Raw genomic sequence first — 18,434 nt, forward strand, 5'->3', positions numbered from 1 at the left:
GGACGTGGTAAACTAGACAATGGACTTTATTTGCTTGAGCCGATTGGAGAATCGCGGCGCGACTACATCTCTAATCCAGTCCATTCGGTAAAATTAGACCTTCACGGGGCACGTAGGCTAGGTCACCCCCAGGAACTCTTAAGAAAATATTTCCGATTTGGTTCTCATAATGAGGATAATTTGCGAAGCCTGCATTGCAAAAGGACTGCTCTACATTACCTTCTCAAGAGAAGACCTATTCCTTTTATGCTAATTCATACCGATGTGTGGGGTCCCCGCGACGTGTATCAACGGCCATAGGTACTTTGTTACTTTATGATGCCACTCTCGTTCTACATGGATTTATCTTTTAAAACAAAAAAATGAGGTTTTCCGATGTTTTCGTGATTTCATAATATGATTAAAACTCGGTCAATGCCACCGTAAAGATCCTTCGCAGTGACAATGGCACCGAGTATATTGATGGTGAATTTCAAAGATATCTCTCGACTCGGCATAATACATCGGACCAGTGCGTTGATACGGCTGCCCAAAATGGGGTGGCCGAAAGGAAGAATCGGCATCTCTAGAGATAGCCCGTCCATTATGATTGCATGAATGTACCGACCAATCGGAGTGATGCTATACTCACGCTCACCTTCCGAATAGGATGCCCAGAGGATACTTGGTTTTAAATGTCCTAATGAGATTCTTCGGGGAGCCTCTTCTGTTATCCCCCAAAGGTTTTGGATGCGTGTGCTATGCCAGAATCAAACCCACCGAGTAAGCGGCTCCCGCGGCACGTTGCATATTTGGGGTATTTTGCTACTCAAAAAGGGTACAAATGTTATCATCCTCTCTCAGGAAAACCATTGTATCCATGGATGTAATTTTCATGAGTTTTGCCCTACATACACCTCTCCAGGGGGAGAGTCCTAGAGGAGAGGTGTTCTTTCCGACAACATAGACCAACACAACTTAGAGTCCCGGAAGAGTTTCCCGACCGGGGAGACTTGCCAGATAACGAGGACTCCAATCCACCCCTCGCGAACCACGGAAGAACCCAGCGAGGGGAGATCACTCGTGAGACACACCGTTGGGGTCTTTCAAAACCAAATTGACCAGAATAAGGAGGTGAAGACTTATCGGAGGAAGAAATACAACCGGCTAAAGCAAGTGGAGAAAGGTGATACGTTACCGCTCGGTCTCCGCTCAGAATCGATTCTACCGAGGTATCTTCTTCCAATCTTCCTATTGCTTGTTAGAAAAGGGGTCAGATCTTGTACTCAACATCCCATAGCTAAATATGTCTTATAACTCTTGTCGACTCTACATGCATATCCTCTCCGTCATCCGATCCGTCCAAAAGTTGGCGGGAAGCCATCCGATAAGAAATGGAAGGAAGCTATGGTAGAGGAAATGCGGGCAATGAAGAAAAATGACACTTGGGAGCCGATTACACTCCTCCAGGAAAAAAACAAGTGGGCGCAAATGGGTATTTGTGGTTAAACAAAATATGGATGGATCAGTCAACAAGTTGAAAGCTAGACTAGGCAAAGGGGTTTACCGGACCTATGGGATTGACTATCGGGAGACCTTTGCCCGTGCGAAACTAAATACCGTGAGTACGTATCCGAGCGTGAACAAACAGGAACGCACCAACTAGACGAAAGAATGCCTACATGGGGAGTTAGCAGAAGAGGCATATGGAAATCCCACATGGTTTCCGATGACAACTGCAGGGAAAGTCCGTCGGTTGAAGAGGTCAATATATGGGTTAAAACAGCTCCTAGATGTGGTTTGGACGCCTCATAAGGCAATGACCTATGGGTACAAGCAAAGCAATGCCGATCATACACTATTTGTCAAGAAGTCGGTACTAACATCACACTCTCATTGTTTATGTAGACGATATTGTCATCACAGGGAATGATGGTGAAGAAATTCAAAAGTTAAAAGACTTTCTTGGCAAAGAGTTTGAAATTAAAGATCTAGGGAAGTTACAGATTCTTAGGGATTGAGGTGGCTCGATCAAATAAAGGTATATTCCTATCCCAAAGAAAGTATGTCTAGATCTATTATCGAAGTGGGAATGTTGGGGTGTAAACCAGGTTGATACCCCTATGAAGCGGAGCTAAACTAAAGAAAAAGAGGGAGAACCAAGTGGACAAAGGAAGATACCAAAGGCTGGTAGGGAAGCTATTACTTGTCCCACACCAGGCAGACATCACTACGTAGGGATAGTGAGCCAATTCATGCATGATCCATATTTAGCTCATATGAAGGTCGTACCAGAATACTACAAGATTTGAAGGGAACTCCGGAAAAGGAATACCATCACCCACCGATAATCTAAAAGTAGAAGCATACACCGATGCAGACGGGGGATCTCCGACAGAAGTCAATCAGGTTACTATACCTTGTTGGAGGTAATCTAGTTACTGGAGAAGTAAGAAACAGAATGTGGTAGCATCAGTACCGAAGCTGAAATAGAGCATGGTTCGTGGAGTTTGTGAGCTACTATGGTTAAAAGGCTTGCGAAGATATTGGAGTCCAAGTCCAAACCCATGATGTTAATTGGACAACAAGCCGCATTAGTATTGCTAATAATCCAATGCAACATGATCGAACTAAGCACATTGAAATGACAGGTTTTTTGTCAAAGGAAAGTTGGAACAAGGGTATCGCAGCCGTAAGATCGGAGACCAAGTAGCAGATGTTTTTACTAAGGGTTTGAAAGAAAAAGATTTCCTTCCTATGTAGGCAAGTTGGGCATGACTAATATCTAGCCCAACGAGGGGGAGTGTTGGATCATAGGAGTCTAATAAGAGTTTGTATAGGAGTTAAATTAGAGTTTGCATTCAGTAAACTATCCGTAATAGTCTACTCCACTTTATTATAAATAAAGGGTGAGATCATGGATCAATAAGCCATTTGATTTTTTCACAGGCCCTAATCCCCCCCAAAAGCACCCGGGGGGGGGGCCCCAGGGGGGGGGGGAATTACTAACGGGGGGGAAAAAAAAAAAAAAAAAAGAACGAAAAAAAAAAAAAGAAAAAAAAAAAAAAAAAAAAAAAAAAATTTTAATAAAAAACAAAAAAAAAATGTGGATGAGGAAAAGAGAGGAGGAAACTTTATAGCCTTTCATTTTTGCAACATCCTGTATTTGTTTAGAGCCCCAAAAGTAGGGTACCACATGCCTCCCAAATTGAAGGTATAACTCCAGCATTTCCAAGCATTGGTAGCTCCACATTCTTGAATCTTGTTTCATGCAAATTTTGAACCAACTAGATATGTTTTCATATAGGTAAGCAGAAAATAGAGATAAAAAGGGTTTAAGAACCAATATTGTACTTACCGCAACAGCTGCAATTGGGGTTGTTAGTCGTTCTATTGCCTCCAAGCCTTCGCTTGCAAGACGAAGTTTTGTATGACCAGAATCAGGCTCCACAATAGGAAACCTGCAAGTAAGCAAGATAGAATTGCTAGATGAATGAACAAGTGGTTGAATTAATGTAGGTTCTGAAGAACCACACTACGTATATTTAAAAAAAATTAACTAAGTACATAAAACATGTCATTGGAGATTACAATTTTCACAACAATAAAACAAAAATATAACATCAGTTTGTACTCACTAGTCTCCTCATCTAAATAACAAACAAAACAGAGGAAAATTCAAGATGTCAATAAAACATGAAAGATATTGCTTGCTTTCTTCCCCTTTGGAGTTATGGTAGTGATATTCTTCATTCATCCCACCCACACACACACACAAAAAAAAGGATGAAATATAGATCTCAAGCTCAACAAGAAACACCCATTCAGGTCCCTAACAGGGCACCACAAATAAGAGTGAACAGAGCAAAGAAGCAATATAATGCAGAAGGCATTTCTGTTGTACAATTAAAAAAGAGTGTCCAAGTGCATGAAGCTTCCTATCGTACAATTAAAAGAGTCAGGATCGGAAGGGGCATAAGCATGCTGCTTACCCCTGCATCACGGAGACACTGTTTCTATGTTTCAAACTCGCATCTTTATGATTGCAATAGCGCAACTTAAAATCAGATAACCAAAATAAATCCCTTAAAAATGGAATCTTAATTTAAAAAATGCTTGAGAAATATCGCCTAATAATATAAAGACACGGTCCAAGTTGCCTATACCAAACATACGAGAACAGTTTTACCCTTTCTAGCATGACCATAAATTCCTCGGAATCAATTCAAAGATGACGATCAAGGTTTAGGAAGCCATCAAGGAAGAACTAAAATGTGTAGCATCATGGTGCCAAAGAAATTATGCATCAAACTGATATTGCCAATGAAAAGGTTCTTTTTGGATGAATAAACAAATATATTACCAAAGGAAACACAATTGAAGGAGGGGAAGGGAGGAGAGATTACAAAAAGCACCAAGGGAAGAGCTCAAACAAAAGCAAGGCTGATGAAACCACGATTGGCAACCATAGAGCCCCTTAGAATTTAAGCCCAAACAAGCCCCTATTGGCACACCCAAAGAGTGGCCGAACCCTATGATGGGTAATTTGGCCATTTTCTCACCTCCTTCGGGCTCCAAAATGCTCCAGAAAAACCCAGAACAATTTTAAGAGCTAGGATCTACTCTTTGTTTTTCAGTTGGTCAGTTGGTTACAGTCCTTGTTTGAGTAGGAGTCCTAGTTGGAATCCAATTTTCAAGTAGGATTCCTTCTTAAAGTCATTATCTCATTTTGCAAGTTGTATTTTTTTAGGAACTAAGAGTCCTTTCCTAGTTTATAAATTAAGTCTAATTGTACAAGGGAATTCTAATCCAAATAGGATCTGTTAGTTGAGTTCAAGTAGGTTTCCTTTGTTGAGTCCTAGTTAGATTCCTTCAATGTGACAAGGCTACAAATAGCCCCTCCACCATGTAACAAAACAGATTTTCATAATAATAAAAAGCTGAGTTTTGGAGACAATAGTGTAGCGGGATCCAAGGAAGATCCCCACGATGTTGGAGCCTTTCAATTCTGCTATTTTCAACTTAGCTCTCTTCTTCCTCAAGCCTGCGGCAACCATAGGAGCTTCATCAAACCTTGCAACTACTCAACAGTCCAGTTCCTAATCAAGTGTAACTCCAGCCCCCTCCCCTAACCCATTCCATCCTCCCAACCTGTTGGATTCTACTAAGAGTTCAATTAGAGTTTGTATAGGAGTTAAATTAGAGTTTGTATTCATGTAAAATTGTATTCCTTGTAATAATGTGCTTTCCACTTAATTATAAATAGAGGGCTTGAGATCATTGATCAATAAGCCATTCTACCCTAATCTTTTTTTTTTTTTCAACATGGTATCAGAGCAGAAGTAGATGCTTCAATCGGCTCGAGCAAATAAAGTCCATTGTCTAGTTTACCACATCCAATCTCCTTCCCCACGTGACCAGATCCAGGAAGACACAATAAGATGGGAAAAATGTCACTGTACAATTCAAGTCATGTGTAAGACTATTGATAGAGAGCAAGTTAGTAGAGAAAGAGGGAACATGTAAAACTTTAGACAAAGAAAGTGATGGAGAATGTTGAATGGTCCCTTTTCCAACAATGGAAGAATAGGAGCCATCAGCAATTTGAACTGTATCTTTTCTAGAAGTTGGAGAATATTGTAAGAAAGAGGAGGATAAACCTGTCATATAATCTGTGGCTCCTATATCAATGATCCAAGGAGTAGAAACTGAAGAAACTTGAAAGCCTGTAAAAGTTTTACCTGAAGTAGCAAGGCAGGAGTTGATATGGGTAGTAGAGGAAGCAGTGGTCGAGGCTGTACCGGCAGTAGAAAACTGTAGAATACGTCGCAGAGTAGCGAACTCCTCCTATAAAAAACCAATGTCTGCAGAGGGTGTTGTAGAAACTGTCTCAAAATATGAGCTTTCGTTTTTCCTCTTTTTTGTGCTCTTTTTTGCTCAAAATCAGCAGGCTTCCCATGGAGCTTCCAACAATTTGCCTTGGTATGATATGGTTTGTGACACTGCTCACATTTGATAATCTCTTTAGCTGAATCAAATTTAGTGATAACAGACTGTAATGCTGATTTCTCCACAATATGAGCATGAAGCATGGCTAAACAACAGCTTTCCTCACACTGAACAAGGGCATAAGACTGTTCAAGTGTAGGAAAGGGAGAACGACTTAATACTTGCACTTTGATCTGATTGTACTCCATGTTCAGACCGGCCAAGAAGTCATATACTCGAATCTTATCAATGTGCTTCCTATAAGTAGCCACATCATCTGGATTAGTCGGGTGATAATCCCCATAATGATCCAACTCCTGCCAAAGAGATCGTAACTCAGCATAATAGTGGGCAGTGATCAGTTCCCTTTGGGTAATCTCATTAAGCTTTTTTTGGAGCTCATAAATCTAGGCATCATTCCCCAACTGCCCATATGTTTCAGTAGTAGCCTTCCAGATTTGGGCTGCTAGTATCAAGTAATAGATATCCACGGGCAATATTTGAACTCATGGAATTCAAAAAAAATGACATAATAAGAGAGTCATTCGAGATCCATTTATCCTGTAAAACACCTATGGGAGTAGGTTTGATAGTGGTGCCCGTAATATGTCCAACAAGTCCTTTTTTAGCAATAATGAGGTAAGCAGATTGAGACCAGATCAAATAATTTGTTCCATCAAATCTCACTGAAAGAGGATGAAGAATGGGGTAATGGTTGGAGCTAGTGGTAGCAGGAGTACCATCAATAGTTGTCATGTTGACAAAATTGTTTGCAGTTCTTCAGTCTTCACCCTTTCGAAGTAACGAAAATGTTGCAAAATGCAATAGCCGAACAACCCAAACGAGTCTAAGTAATGACAAGTCTGAGTAATGATATGAGCCAATTCTGCTCTCTTTTTTTTTCTGATTTTGATTATGATCTTGATTCTGATTCTAATTCTGATTCTGATTCTGAAGTTATGGAAAATCAAAAACAAGCCCCTGAAGATATGTGAAATTACAAACAAGTCCCTGCTTCTGGAAGGCGATGGAAGGGGGAAAAAAAGCCAACTGCTGGAAGCGATGGATGCTGAAAAGTTGAAGAGCAACGATGGTTTAGTCGCAACGGTAGCAAGCCTAGTCATAGAATCGAGAGAGAGAGAGACGATCATAGGGTTTGAAAGAAAGAGATTTCCTTCCTATTGTAGGCAAGTTGGGCATGACTAATATCTATGCCTCAACTTGAGGGGGAGTGTTAGGATTCTACTAGGAGTTCAATTAGAGTTTGTATAGGAGTTAAATTAGAGTTTGTATTCATGTAAAATTCTATTCCTTGTAATAGTGTACTTTCCACATAATTATAAATAGAGGGCTTAAGATCATTGATCAATAAGCCTACCCTAATCAATTTTTTTCAACACAACCCTCCCCCTTCCCCCTATGCCTTGTGGCACCCTTTCCCATCCCCGACCCTAGCCCCAACTATTCCTATCCCCATTGCAACCCTCTTCCCCCTCCCTTTAGGACCCCATGGCTGACTCCCATTGCTCCTCTAGACCCTTCTCTCCAATCCCCACTTCCCCCATTCTCTTCTCCTTCTCTTCTTTCCCTCTTGTGGCAGAATCTAGAAATTTCAGAATTCTGTACAATTCTGTTAAAACCCTAAACCCTAGTAAGTGAACCCATTCATAAACCCTCTCCCCATGTACATACTGCTTTAGGACTACCATCCCCTTCCCCTAACCTATATTCAACCCCAGCCCCAATCCTAACCCTGACAACCCTAGAAACCCTAGAATACCAAAAACCCCTAAAAATTACAAACCCTAACTTGGGAAAATTTCTGCAACTACAGTTCTATTTAAAACAGAATACTTTTCTTATTTTCAGACCAAACCCTAGCCTGGACAAACCCTTTCCAATTAGCCCTAAACCTCCCCCATGCCTAGATCCAGGGGCTTGAAATCAAACCTGACCTAGCCACCGGGTTTCAAGTGTATTTCTGATGCAAGTTAGCTGCTGCCCATTGAGTTCCAGACCTAAACCTAGAACAGCAAGATATTGAACCCTAGAGTGCCTGCTGATTCTTAGAAAAGATCCTACTACCGGCCCTAGATTAGAAATGATCCTACTAACGGCCCTATATTCCAGGGTTACATCAGCGATAGAAAAGAGAGGCTCAACTAAAGGCACCAAGCCTAAAAACAAGCTATAAGGCGAGCACTGAAAGAAAAGCAAACTCAGAACAGTTGACAAAATGAGACCTAGTTGTTACACTAATTTTTTTTTTTTCTTGTTTCTTGGATACTTGAAGTTAACAATGAAAACTTCATCGATTTGGTGATGCGGCTGCTTCAGTTACAACCATAACAACTAGAAGAATATGCTAAGGTTGACTAGTCGGTCTCAGTAGCATCCTCAATGATGTCACTGTTTCACAACAAAGGGAGATCTTTATCACTAGAGACAAGCTGCCCGTGACCAGAGGAGATAGGGGAGCGAGTGATGGAGAAGGAGCTAGCCAAGCTCTTTAGATAATTAATAATCCCCAGATCAGGCAGTTGCATAGGAATGACAAGGAAAGAGGAGGAAAGGAACAGTTGAGAATTGGCGGAGGGAGGGAATTCTTTCTTCTTTTTTTTTTTTTTTTTTTTGGGGGGGGGGGGGGGGGGGGTCCTTAAGTGGAGGGTTGGGGGAGTTAGGACTGGGAGAGGATAGGGGAATCAAGGGAGAGGGGGACTCGGAAACAAGGGATAAGGGGCTGGGCTAGAGGGAGTGGGTCGAGAAAGGTTTAGGAACAAGGGGGGCAAAAGAGGGGTAGAGAGAGGGGGAGGGGAAGGAGAGATGAGCAGAGCAAAGGGGACGGGAGGCGATTAGCTGAGAGGGGGAGTTGGAAAACTAGCTAGGGGTGCAAGAAGGGGAGAGAGGGAGAGAGTTGGGAAATGGGTCAGGCCAAAGTGGGGAGAGGAGGAACATGAATTGGATCAAGAGACGGGTTGGGCAGAGAGGACTGAGCTGAGAGGGAGGGAGAGATGGGGTGGGTTGGGTTGCAGGTAGAAGGGTAAGGAGAAACAGGTCTGAGATAGGGCAACCCATAAGGGTTCTCTAGTACGAGAAGCAATGTAAGGGATGGGGATCACAAAAGATGGTGAGGGCTGGGCCAATCCCAAGAGAAGAGAAGGAAGGACATACCCATGAGGAAGGATTTGGGTGCCCAAGGAGCGAGGGAGATGAGGAGACTTGGAGAAGTGAGGGAGAGAGATATAAAGGTGGGCAGGGAGAAGGGGGGAAAGGTCAACCAATTGGGGTTTTCACAAAAATGGGACTGAGAGGAAGGGTCATCCAGAAGGAGTGCAACAAGGTGAGGAGATTGGTCAATGGGTGACAAATGTGGATGGCGAAAGAGGACAAGGGAAGGGGATCAATTTCTAGTAGTTCAAAAGTATACAGGATGGGAAAGCAAAAGCCAAAAGGGAAGTTGGCACACCTGGAGCAGCAGCAGACGCTGTGTCAGCGTGAAGGGGCAGCAGGTTTATAGCAATTAGCGAGCAGAGGGTAGGCTCAACAAAAGCAGCAACCAGGCCGTATTTGTAATCACCTACGGCAAAGTAGGAGTTGATGTAACCAGCCAGGACCATCCAAAGAAGGGCCCCAAAAAAGGCCAAGGGCAGCACCCTTGTTCTTGCCCCCTGATGTAAACCAGGGAGGAAGGGATTATTTTTACAGATTTATTGATGAATAGCAGACCCAATTAGGGTTTTTTCAGCTTGTGGCTAGGGCTTCTAGGGTTTAGGTTCAGCTAGGGTTAAGTGAAGCCGAGGTGTAGGTTCAGTCAATAGATATTTTACAGGTTGAGGGCTTCAAACTAATTCAGTATTTTCTTAATTTTCTGCAATTTTCTGTTTCAGATCTATGGTTTGGGTTGCGCAAGAGGTAGGGTTGATTTCTAGGGTTTTACAAGGGTGGGGATGCTGCTTGCTGTAACCAAAGGCTAAAGGGGTGGGTCTGAGGTTATTCCTACTGAAATCTAGGGTTTAGAATGAAGGGCAGCAGGGTTTTAACTTTTCTACAGTTAGGAAGGTACCAGAAGTTTGCTGCAGGGGAGAGCTGAAGGGGAGAGCTGAGACCTTAGGGTTTGGGTCTGGGGATGGAAAATTGGTACTTACTAGCTGGAACTTGAAGGAGTTAAGAAACAAGGCTGATGCTGCTGATGCTGCTGCCTGGAGTGCTTGAAACTTGATGAAGACAGTCACACTGGGGTTGCCACAGGGTTTCCTCCTGGAAATCCTACCTCAACCCATTTGATCCTCCTTGCCTATAATTTTCAGCAATTTTTATTCAATAATCAATCTGATTCGTTACATTCCCTGGCTTTGAACAAAAAGGAACTTCCATTGTTCCACTGTCCCACAAGAACTTGATACGTAGGGAGTTCAAACTGAAATAGACTTACTCTTCTAAAGACTTCTACTCTAACTTGGGTTCCAACTCAAACTAGACTTAGAAACTACTAATTACAACTGAATTTAAATAAGCAAAGTAAATGATAAAAGGACTCCTAACAACTACTAGAACTCTGACTATAAGAGTCCTCTTCAGACTCACACTCCTAGATGGACTAGGATTCTGACATATCAAAGTAGTGATCCAATCAGCAAAGTAACAGTAGATCTGACTCTAGACTCCTAGGGAACTTTTGATTCTCCATTAATAACTCAAGAGAGGATATGGCACCTGGAAAATGACCAAACTACCCTTGAATGGTGCGGCTCCTCGATGGGTTTGTGGGAAAAGGGCTGCTGCCCTAGATCTTCTTGCGGCTTCTACTAGTGAGCTTCTGGCAGTTCACATCACCCCAGGAAGGCTAAACCTGGCCTGTGCAAATTGGTCATTTTGCCTTCCCTTTTGTAGTCCTGGTGAGTCTAGTTGAATGAAGGATAATTCCAGGAGTCTATATCTACTTCTGCTTATGCTTTTGCGTCATTCCATGGGTACTTAGGTAACAGACCCAGTCCAAGTAGGATACCAATCTTAAATAGAAACTCCTTTTAATTGTTAGCTTATTTCAATTAGGACTCCTTTATTTGTTAAGTCCAAGTAGGTTTTCTTTATTAATTAGTCTACAAGTTCAAGGCCTAGACTTGTAACCAATTCAGTTATTGATGATTAATAAAAATTGAGAAGAGAGTTTACAGCCAAGAAAGTAAGATGGAGTGGTTTAGGGTTTCCAAGTTGGAGGAAACCCTGCAGCACCTTTTTTGAGCTTTCTTCTTCAGCTATTTTCAATTCTCAGCAGTATTAATCAAGTAAGCAATCACCCCACCTCTCCCCTCTTCTTTTCTCCCATTCCTCCCCTCTTTTCTTTCAGCACCTTGAAACCCTCCCCCAATCCCTAAGATGGAGTGGTGTAGGGTTTCCAAGTTGGAGGAAACCCTGCAGCACCTTTTTTGAGTTTTCTTCTTCAGCTATTTTCAATTCACAGCAGTATTAATCAAGCAACCAATCACCCCACCTCTCCCCTCTTCTTTTCTCCCATTCCTCCCCTCTTTTCTTTTAGCACCTTGAAACCCTCCCCCAAACCCTAAAAACCTGTAATTTCCTATTCCCTCCACCAAATCCCACCTCCTCTTGGGAATATCATGACCCCATCCGTATTAACCTTCGACCCAGTAGCAGCCCCAACCCCAACCCCAAAACCCTAGATTCTCATCTCCTTAGTTTCCCTCACCCTAAACCCTAGTAGTGAATCTGAAATTGAAAAATAATAAACTCAGGATCAGTATTCAATCAAATACCTTCTCAGAAACCTCTGTTTGAACCTAAACAACATTCCACTCAACCCTAACTTCACCACTAAACCATACAAACGCTAGCCACAGGGTTCAGAAGTCTCTTTCCTATAGCCGCAGGGTATAATCAACCCAAATTAGCAGCTGTTCATCTGTGACTTGGCCTAATAAGCCCTAACAGCTGAGTTTTATGAACCCTAAATACTGCTAAATTCAATCTAAGTGATCCTGAAGACTAGCCCTCAATTTGGGAGTTACATCAGCAGAGGTGAGGTGGCGTGATTTGGAAGAGACCCAGACGGCAGACTGCCCTCGCATCAATGGCTACTGTGGCAAGACCGTCTGCAGCCCTGATTGGTGGCACAAAAACTGAAAGGAAATGGTACAGAACTAGAGGGCTGGCTAGCGACAAGCCCAGAGATATGGTTCCCTGAAGTGGTTGCAGAGTCAGGGTTCAAAGAGGCATCAGCCATTGGTGTGGTTACAGCAGCAAGCAACTGAGATTGATCTTCTGTGCAGGTGGCTGAGAAATATTCGAACAGTTTGCAACAAGTATAATGAGGGGGGAGCCAGCCATACTTCACGGGCTGAACCAGCACAGCCTTTCTTGCTTTTGATGTGGATAGTGGAGGGAGGCGGAGCATTGGTGGAGAAGTCCATGCAGATTCTGGTGAAAGAGTGCCTCTCCAATCTCAAGGTGCAGGCATCAGGGCAGAGCAAGATACCTGGAACTGAACCAAGTCTACTGAAGCACTCCTTATTTTAAAACTCCAGGGGAAGATCACAACAGGTAATCCACAGTGGAATTGAGTTGAAGTCAGACTTGTGGTCCTTGGTGGATGGCTCCCATTGGCAGAGGAAGATGGACTTGTTGCCGACAAGCCAGGAGGCTCCGTCAAGCACAGTGTCTTTGGCAGTTAGGGAGGGAAACTTAAACAGGAGTACACCACTGTTGAGGAGGTATACATCCAAACAACCCTTGACCTTCAATTGTTTGAATAGGAAAGCCTTTACAATGTTGCCAAGGAATTGTTCGATAAGGGTACAGTTCCAGTGTTGAATGTCTGTTCAAGAGCAAAGGTAGGGCAGAGGGCTCCAGGGGAGGATCCAACAGAGAAGGGGGGGATAAAGGAATGGAGGGGGTGAGAAGAGAAGTCCAGGTTTTGGGTGTTTGGGGTTTACTTCTTTTTTTTTTTTTTTGTGGGGTTGGGGGGGGGGGGTGGAGGGAGGAGAGTAGAGGGTTGGGGAGCTGAAGGGGGAGGGGAATAGTGTTTCCAAAAGAGGTCATTAGGAAAGGAGGTTAACCAGAAGGAGAGTAGCAGAGGTCATCGCTCCCCCAGGACACTATAAGATGTTTTGTCTTGCATAGGAGATCCTCTACAAATGGCAACAAAAAAGGTTGGTCAAAAAATATTTATATTTAAATTAATAGGGACTCTTAGAGTATTGTCAAAAGTCTACCAAACCAACCTAAGTTTACCAACTTAATTCCACTTCCACTAGGGTCCAATATGATGTGTTCCTGACTTTAAATAAAATTGTAGCAAAACAGATTTTAAAACCAAAGACCTGTGAAGTGAAAGAGGGAGGAAAAAGTGACTATAAAGGAGAGTTATGGTGGAGAAGAAAAATGAGAGAAACCTAGAGCTACGATAAGACAGAATAAATCCCATGATGGTTTAGGCCTACTACTTATATGAAACTAATAATCCTACTAGGAGATAAATAATAACCAAATTAAATAAGACCAACAATAACTTTAATAGTCTAAATCTAACCAATTCTTACTACTTAACAAGGGAAAACTCCCCCTCAAGCTAGAAAATATATGAATGGGTCCAGCATGAAACAACAAGAATAGATGTTAACAGCAGAATCAGTCTTGAATATCTATGGCAGTGCATTGAAGCTCAAAACCTAAATTCTTTTCAGTTGAACTTGAAGGTATAACATGAATCATAAGTTGGTCTTCCTTCTACAGTCATGAGTTTTAATTTGAATTGGGCCAAAGGGAGCATTTATGAGGGGATCACAGGAACAGCCAACATGTAGTGTTTGGTTTTGTTTACTAAGTTTGACCAGTAGACTCAAGATATCTTGATTGTGGATTTTTCAGCCAAAACTGACCCATCTTTGTTATTTTATCCACAGCTATACGAAGTTTCTAGATTATTCTCCCAATTAGAATCTTGACCAGTTGTGACCAACTGGTATTGGATACAAGTCAGGAAATAGCCTCTCTGTGACAAGATGGACCCTCTCCAGACCCCCACAGTGGCTGGAGCCTCATGCACTGCATACAACCTTGCTTAGAAGCTTCACCACATTTCATGGTTAGGATGCACAAATGATAAAACCCTACCCTGGGCAAAAAACCCCCACCACTCTAAAAAATGACATCCCCAACCACAAACAGTTTGGCCCTTCCATAAGATCATTAAATCAAAATATGTACTGCAAAACTCAGCCTGAGTACCATCAAGATCAGAAGTGAGAAAAGCTAGCAATGGCAGGACACCAACTCACTGGAAGGGGAATAAAAGAAAAGTGAGAGATACAAGCGAAAGCACGGAGGACCTAGGAGACCCTCCAGTAGGCAATAGGTGATAAAGATAAGGGGAAATTCAATGAACAAGGTTTATCAGCACGAAACGAAAACCAGAGAAAGGAACAGTAAGAAGATGAACACTGTAATGCTAATTTTTTATGATAAAACAAAAATATTCATTGAAAACATGTACATAGGTCATGGATTAGGATATCCTTCCAAAGTTCCACTTGGTAAGCTTAGATCTATACATAGCTTGATTTGCAAGGTGAGTGAACCAATCTAGAAGACTATCATTTCCAAAAGGGCAAAAGTGAGCATCAGTAGAGAGTTCCAGTATGCAAAGGAGTAAGGTCTCTAGGCCATGGCCAAGAATGAAGCTTGGGTAGAAGATCAACAACTACCTGCTCATTGCACCAGATTTCCTTGACCAGTTCTATAATGCTGATGAAAGGACAAAAATGTGGGGATAGGCCCAGATAGATCAATTTAGATAGAGCAATGTGGAAGACAAGACCCAATCCAAGGAACCGGATGATTAAACAAATCACCCAAATGAACAAAATAAACCAAGGATCTTGGGCAATATAAATTGAAAGACAATCACAAAGCAAACAAACAACAAACCATCCCAAGAATGAAAAAGGAAGCAAACAACACACAAGAATTCGGGCACAACCCAAAAACGAGAAGCACATCCACGGAGAGGGATTTCACTATTTTAATCTTCAAAATATTACAAGATTTGAGAGGATACAAGTTACCTCAACCGGCACAACCTCTCAAACCCCTAGAAACCCCCACCTAAGCCTTGAAGAAAACCCGCAACCAAGCAAAGGCAATGGAGGCAATGGAGAGAATACAGAGAGAAGAGAACCCTTTTCTTGCAAAACCACAGAAGAAGAAGACTACTAAGCTCAATCCCGTTTTGCACAAACCCACTTTAGAAGTCCTAGAAAGTCACTTTCTCACTCCATTTACCTCTCCCAAGGCCCTCTTAATGATACCAAACACCTACCCATGTTTAACACTAAGTGGGACCCACCAAATTCAAATTTGAATTCAAACAAAAGATAAAGTGATTTTCATCACTAAACCCAACAAGCAAAATGAACCAAAAGAAATTGTTAATAAATTGTGGGTCCGGATGAAAAAGGGGTTAAATCAAAACCTGAACGTCGAAGAACTAGTTACTGATAATGTAACAGGTGTAAGAGGATGTAGTATATGTGTCATCTATCTGCTTACAACTCCATACATACTCTTCATGGACTTGGCATACCTTTTGCAAGATTACAAATTAGCAAAGCTCATTGCAACTTTGTTTGCAGAAAGCAAAATTGTCTGGTAATTTGATGTACCCTATAGCACTATCAAACTTTTCCTACACAGAATGATCACCATCCACTTGCACAGAAGTTGCATTTCTTTTTGCCATACACGTGCTTTCTAAATTTAGCAAATTACTTCGGATAAATATTGAGTTGTTGATTCAAGTAATGGCAGCAGCGGGTTTCATCATCCTAAGTAAACCATTAATAACCACCATCACAGAGAATGCAGTTTAATACAGAAGAGTAGTTGATCTGATCAACCTTGTCAATTAAAAGTCATATAGCTCGCATCTTATCCCACCACAAAGAACTATATATCCAATTAACAGAGGTCTAGTAGCATTAAACTGAAATATTATTCGATGCATCACAGACCGAAATCTACAGACAAAATAGCTAAGTTTCTTTATTTATTTTGGGAGGTTTTTTGTTTGGGTTGTCGGGTGGAGGTGTCTGCGTTGGCCCGTTGGTAGGGGTTGTGAAAGAGAAATGGAAGAACGGACGAAACACAAAATTGAGTGACCAGTCTAAATTTCAAGTAACAGAGACATGTTCACCTTAATCTATAACTTTACATGAGAACCGACCATCAACGTCGATTTGTGTTACAAACCAACCAAAATCAACCCATTAAATAAGTAAAAACTGAGAACAAAAGAAACGACTTACGCTTGTCGGAAGTTCTCTATCGAAGACGACCCAGACAGTAGGAGGCAAAGTATGATTGAAACAACAAAAACCCATATCGGAAAATTCATTTTTTTCTCAAACGATAGAATTTTATCTTTCGGACGAGGGGGAATCACGGATTGGTAATGGATGTTGTATAGCCAATGAGAACATAACCACAGAAAGGCTGAGGAGAAGAATAGCATTTGCTTTGGAAGGCATGCCCATGGAAGGAAAATGGACTTTTGAGGAAGCTAGGAATTGTTTGCAGATGAAGTATCCATTTCCCGCTTTTTCAGTGGTTTCTTGCTCTTCAAAGAGAACCAACGTTTTGGATTTGCTTATAGTTGCCCCGACAAGAAAACCAAAACAGAAACTGTAGATCAATAAAAATAGTCGGCATCTTCAGTATCTCTGTCCACTAGGGATAATTAAGCCATTAAGGTTGAATTACTAACACCATGATTAACAACCGCGTCAACCTTTTTTTTTTGGATATCCCCCACTCCTCTGAAAATATTACTCTTTTTTTGTAGGAGAAGTGTTTCCGTAATCTCAGATTCTCAATGCCTTGTCTATTGAACAGGACATCGTGGAGTGGAAAAGAAACGGCAACGAAGACGACAACATAGAATGTCGTTGGGAGGAGAGAGGGTTAAAGTAATTCGGTTTAACATTTCAGATCTGAAAAGGAAGAAATTCTGACAGACATGATATCTTTTCTTATCCACGATAATGAAGAAGTCATGAGATCTGACTTTTGCTAATGATATTTGTAATATTCTCACTTCTTACATATAAAAACACCTTTGTTGAAAGGAGAAGGAAAAAAAAATATATCACAGTTTTCTTTTTTTGTTCTTCTTCTTCATTTTGTCTTAGGTTCATCCGAGCCAGCTTTGCGCGCAACTCGATTACATCTTCAGAAATGGTTTTGTCGTTCATTTAACATGTTGCATTCCCCACCTTGATTTCTGTGGCATTTCATGACTAGAAATTATTGAAGAATTCCCTAAAAAAATATTATTGAGTAATTTAATCCGAATTACCCATGCACCAGAGAATCATGTACGTAGGGGTGAAATAAGGTCATGTTGGGCTAGGTTTTTCGAAATCCAAGTTAGGAGTCCAGACCTTTAGCTCAGTCCAAGCCCATTCTAACCATGATTCAGGGTTAAAAATGTCTCAACCAAAGGCCTATTCTATCAGGTTCAACATAGCCCAGGCTCGCCTGATTGAACAAAACATCCATCTTAGCCCCTGCACCAACACCTCCTGACCCGCTAAGACGCTACCCTAACCCCATCAAGGAGTATGCCCCAAAACTGCCTCAAAGAAGTTCGTATTAGGGAAATACGATTTCTTCATTAATTTACCCCACACCCACTGTGGACTCTTCCATAAACACCAAGCAACTTTAGCCAACGATGCCTTATTATGTAAACTGCGTTCTTTGAAACCGAGACCTTCGGAGCTTTTAGGTCCACATAATCTCGACCAAGACACCCATGGAAAAACCAACACACCTGGGCATTAATTTTCTTATTCCCGGTCTCTGGTAATTTGAAATGAAATTCACTATAATTCGCATGAGGAAGGGCAGAGGATTTTAGAAAAACCTCCCTTTTGCCATGCATGAAGTATCTTTTGAACCATCCATGCAAGCAAGCCGCCAATTTATCATTCAAGCCATGGAAAACCTCTACCTTATGTGTCACACCCCACCTAGCCGGATCTAATCGTATCCGAATACTCATGGGAGTGATACACTATAGGACCAAGGCTTAGTGACAAATCCATACAAACGTATGACATAGCATAATCAATGACAAGAATAAATCAAGTTCAAATACTAAAGTTATAAAATTTGAATTATCAATGGGTTACAATCATCTATTAACTAATGTTCAACATGAACTAATGTTAATCAAAAGAATATCAGAGTTTGAAGGAAGGAATAGTTTGCAGCGGAAATAACTAAATGTCTTGGTAGAAGATGTCCTCTCCCTTCTCAAAGGATACGAAGGTATAAATGTAAAATAGTGCCATGAAGGACACTATCGAATCTCAAACCATTGCTAGCTCCCTACTGGAATCCAGCTCCATAGGAACAGTTCTAGCACGAGCATGAAGCTCCATGAGAATCCA

At 41.6% G+C, this 18,434-nt stretch overlaps 1 protein-coding gene across 1 annotated transcript in view; it reads right to left on the reverse strand.

Annotated features, from left to right (window-relative positions):
• LOC149028437 (uncharacterized) overlaps positions 1–16,919 on the reverse strand; it is a 39,102-nt gene extending 22,183 nt beyond the window's left edge. Inside the window, exons 1-2 of the mRNA XM_089136578.1 lie at positions 16,287–16,919; positions 3,338–3,440 (exon numbers count right to left, since the gene is read on the reverse strand). Of these exons, the coding sequence (XP_088992704.1) occupies positions 3,338–3,440; positions 16,287–16,492 (309 nt within the window). The 5' untranslated portion in view covers positions 16,493–16,919. The remainder of the gene's footprint in view (positions 1–3,337; positions 3,441–16,286) is intronic.
• Between the last annotated feature and the right edge of the window lie 1,515 nt (positions 16,920–18,434).

The sequence above is a fragment of the Hakea prostrata genome, chromosome 1 (assembly GCF_041222555.1).
Source record: "Hakea prostrata isolate BN-2017 chromosome 1, UWA_Hpros_2, whole genome shotgun sequence".
Taxonomy (NCBI): Eukaryota; Viridiplantae; Streptophyta; class Magnoliopsida; order Proteales; family Proteaceae; genus Hakea; species Hakea prostrata.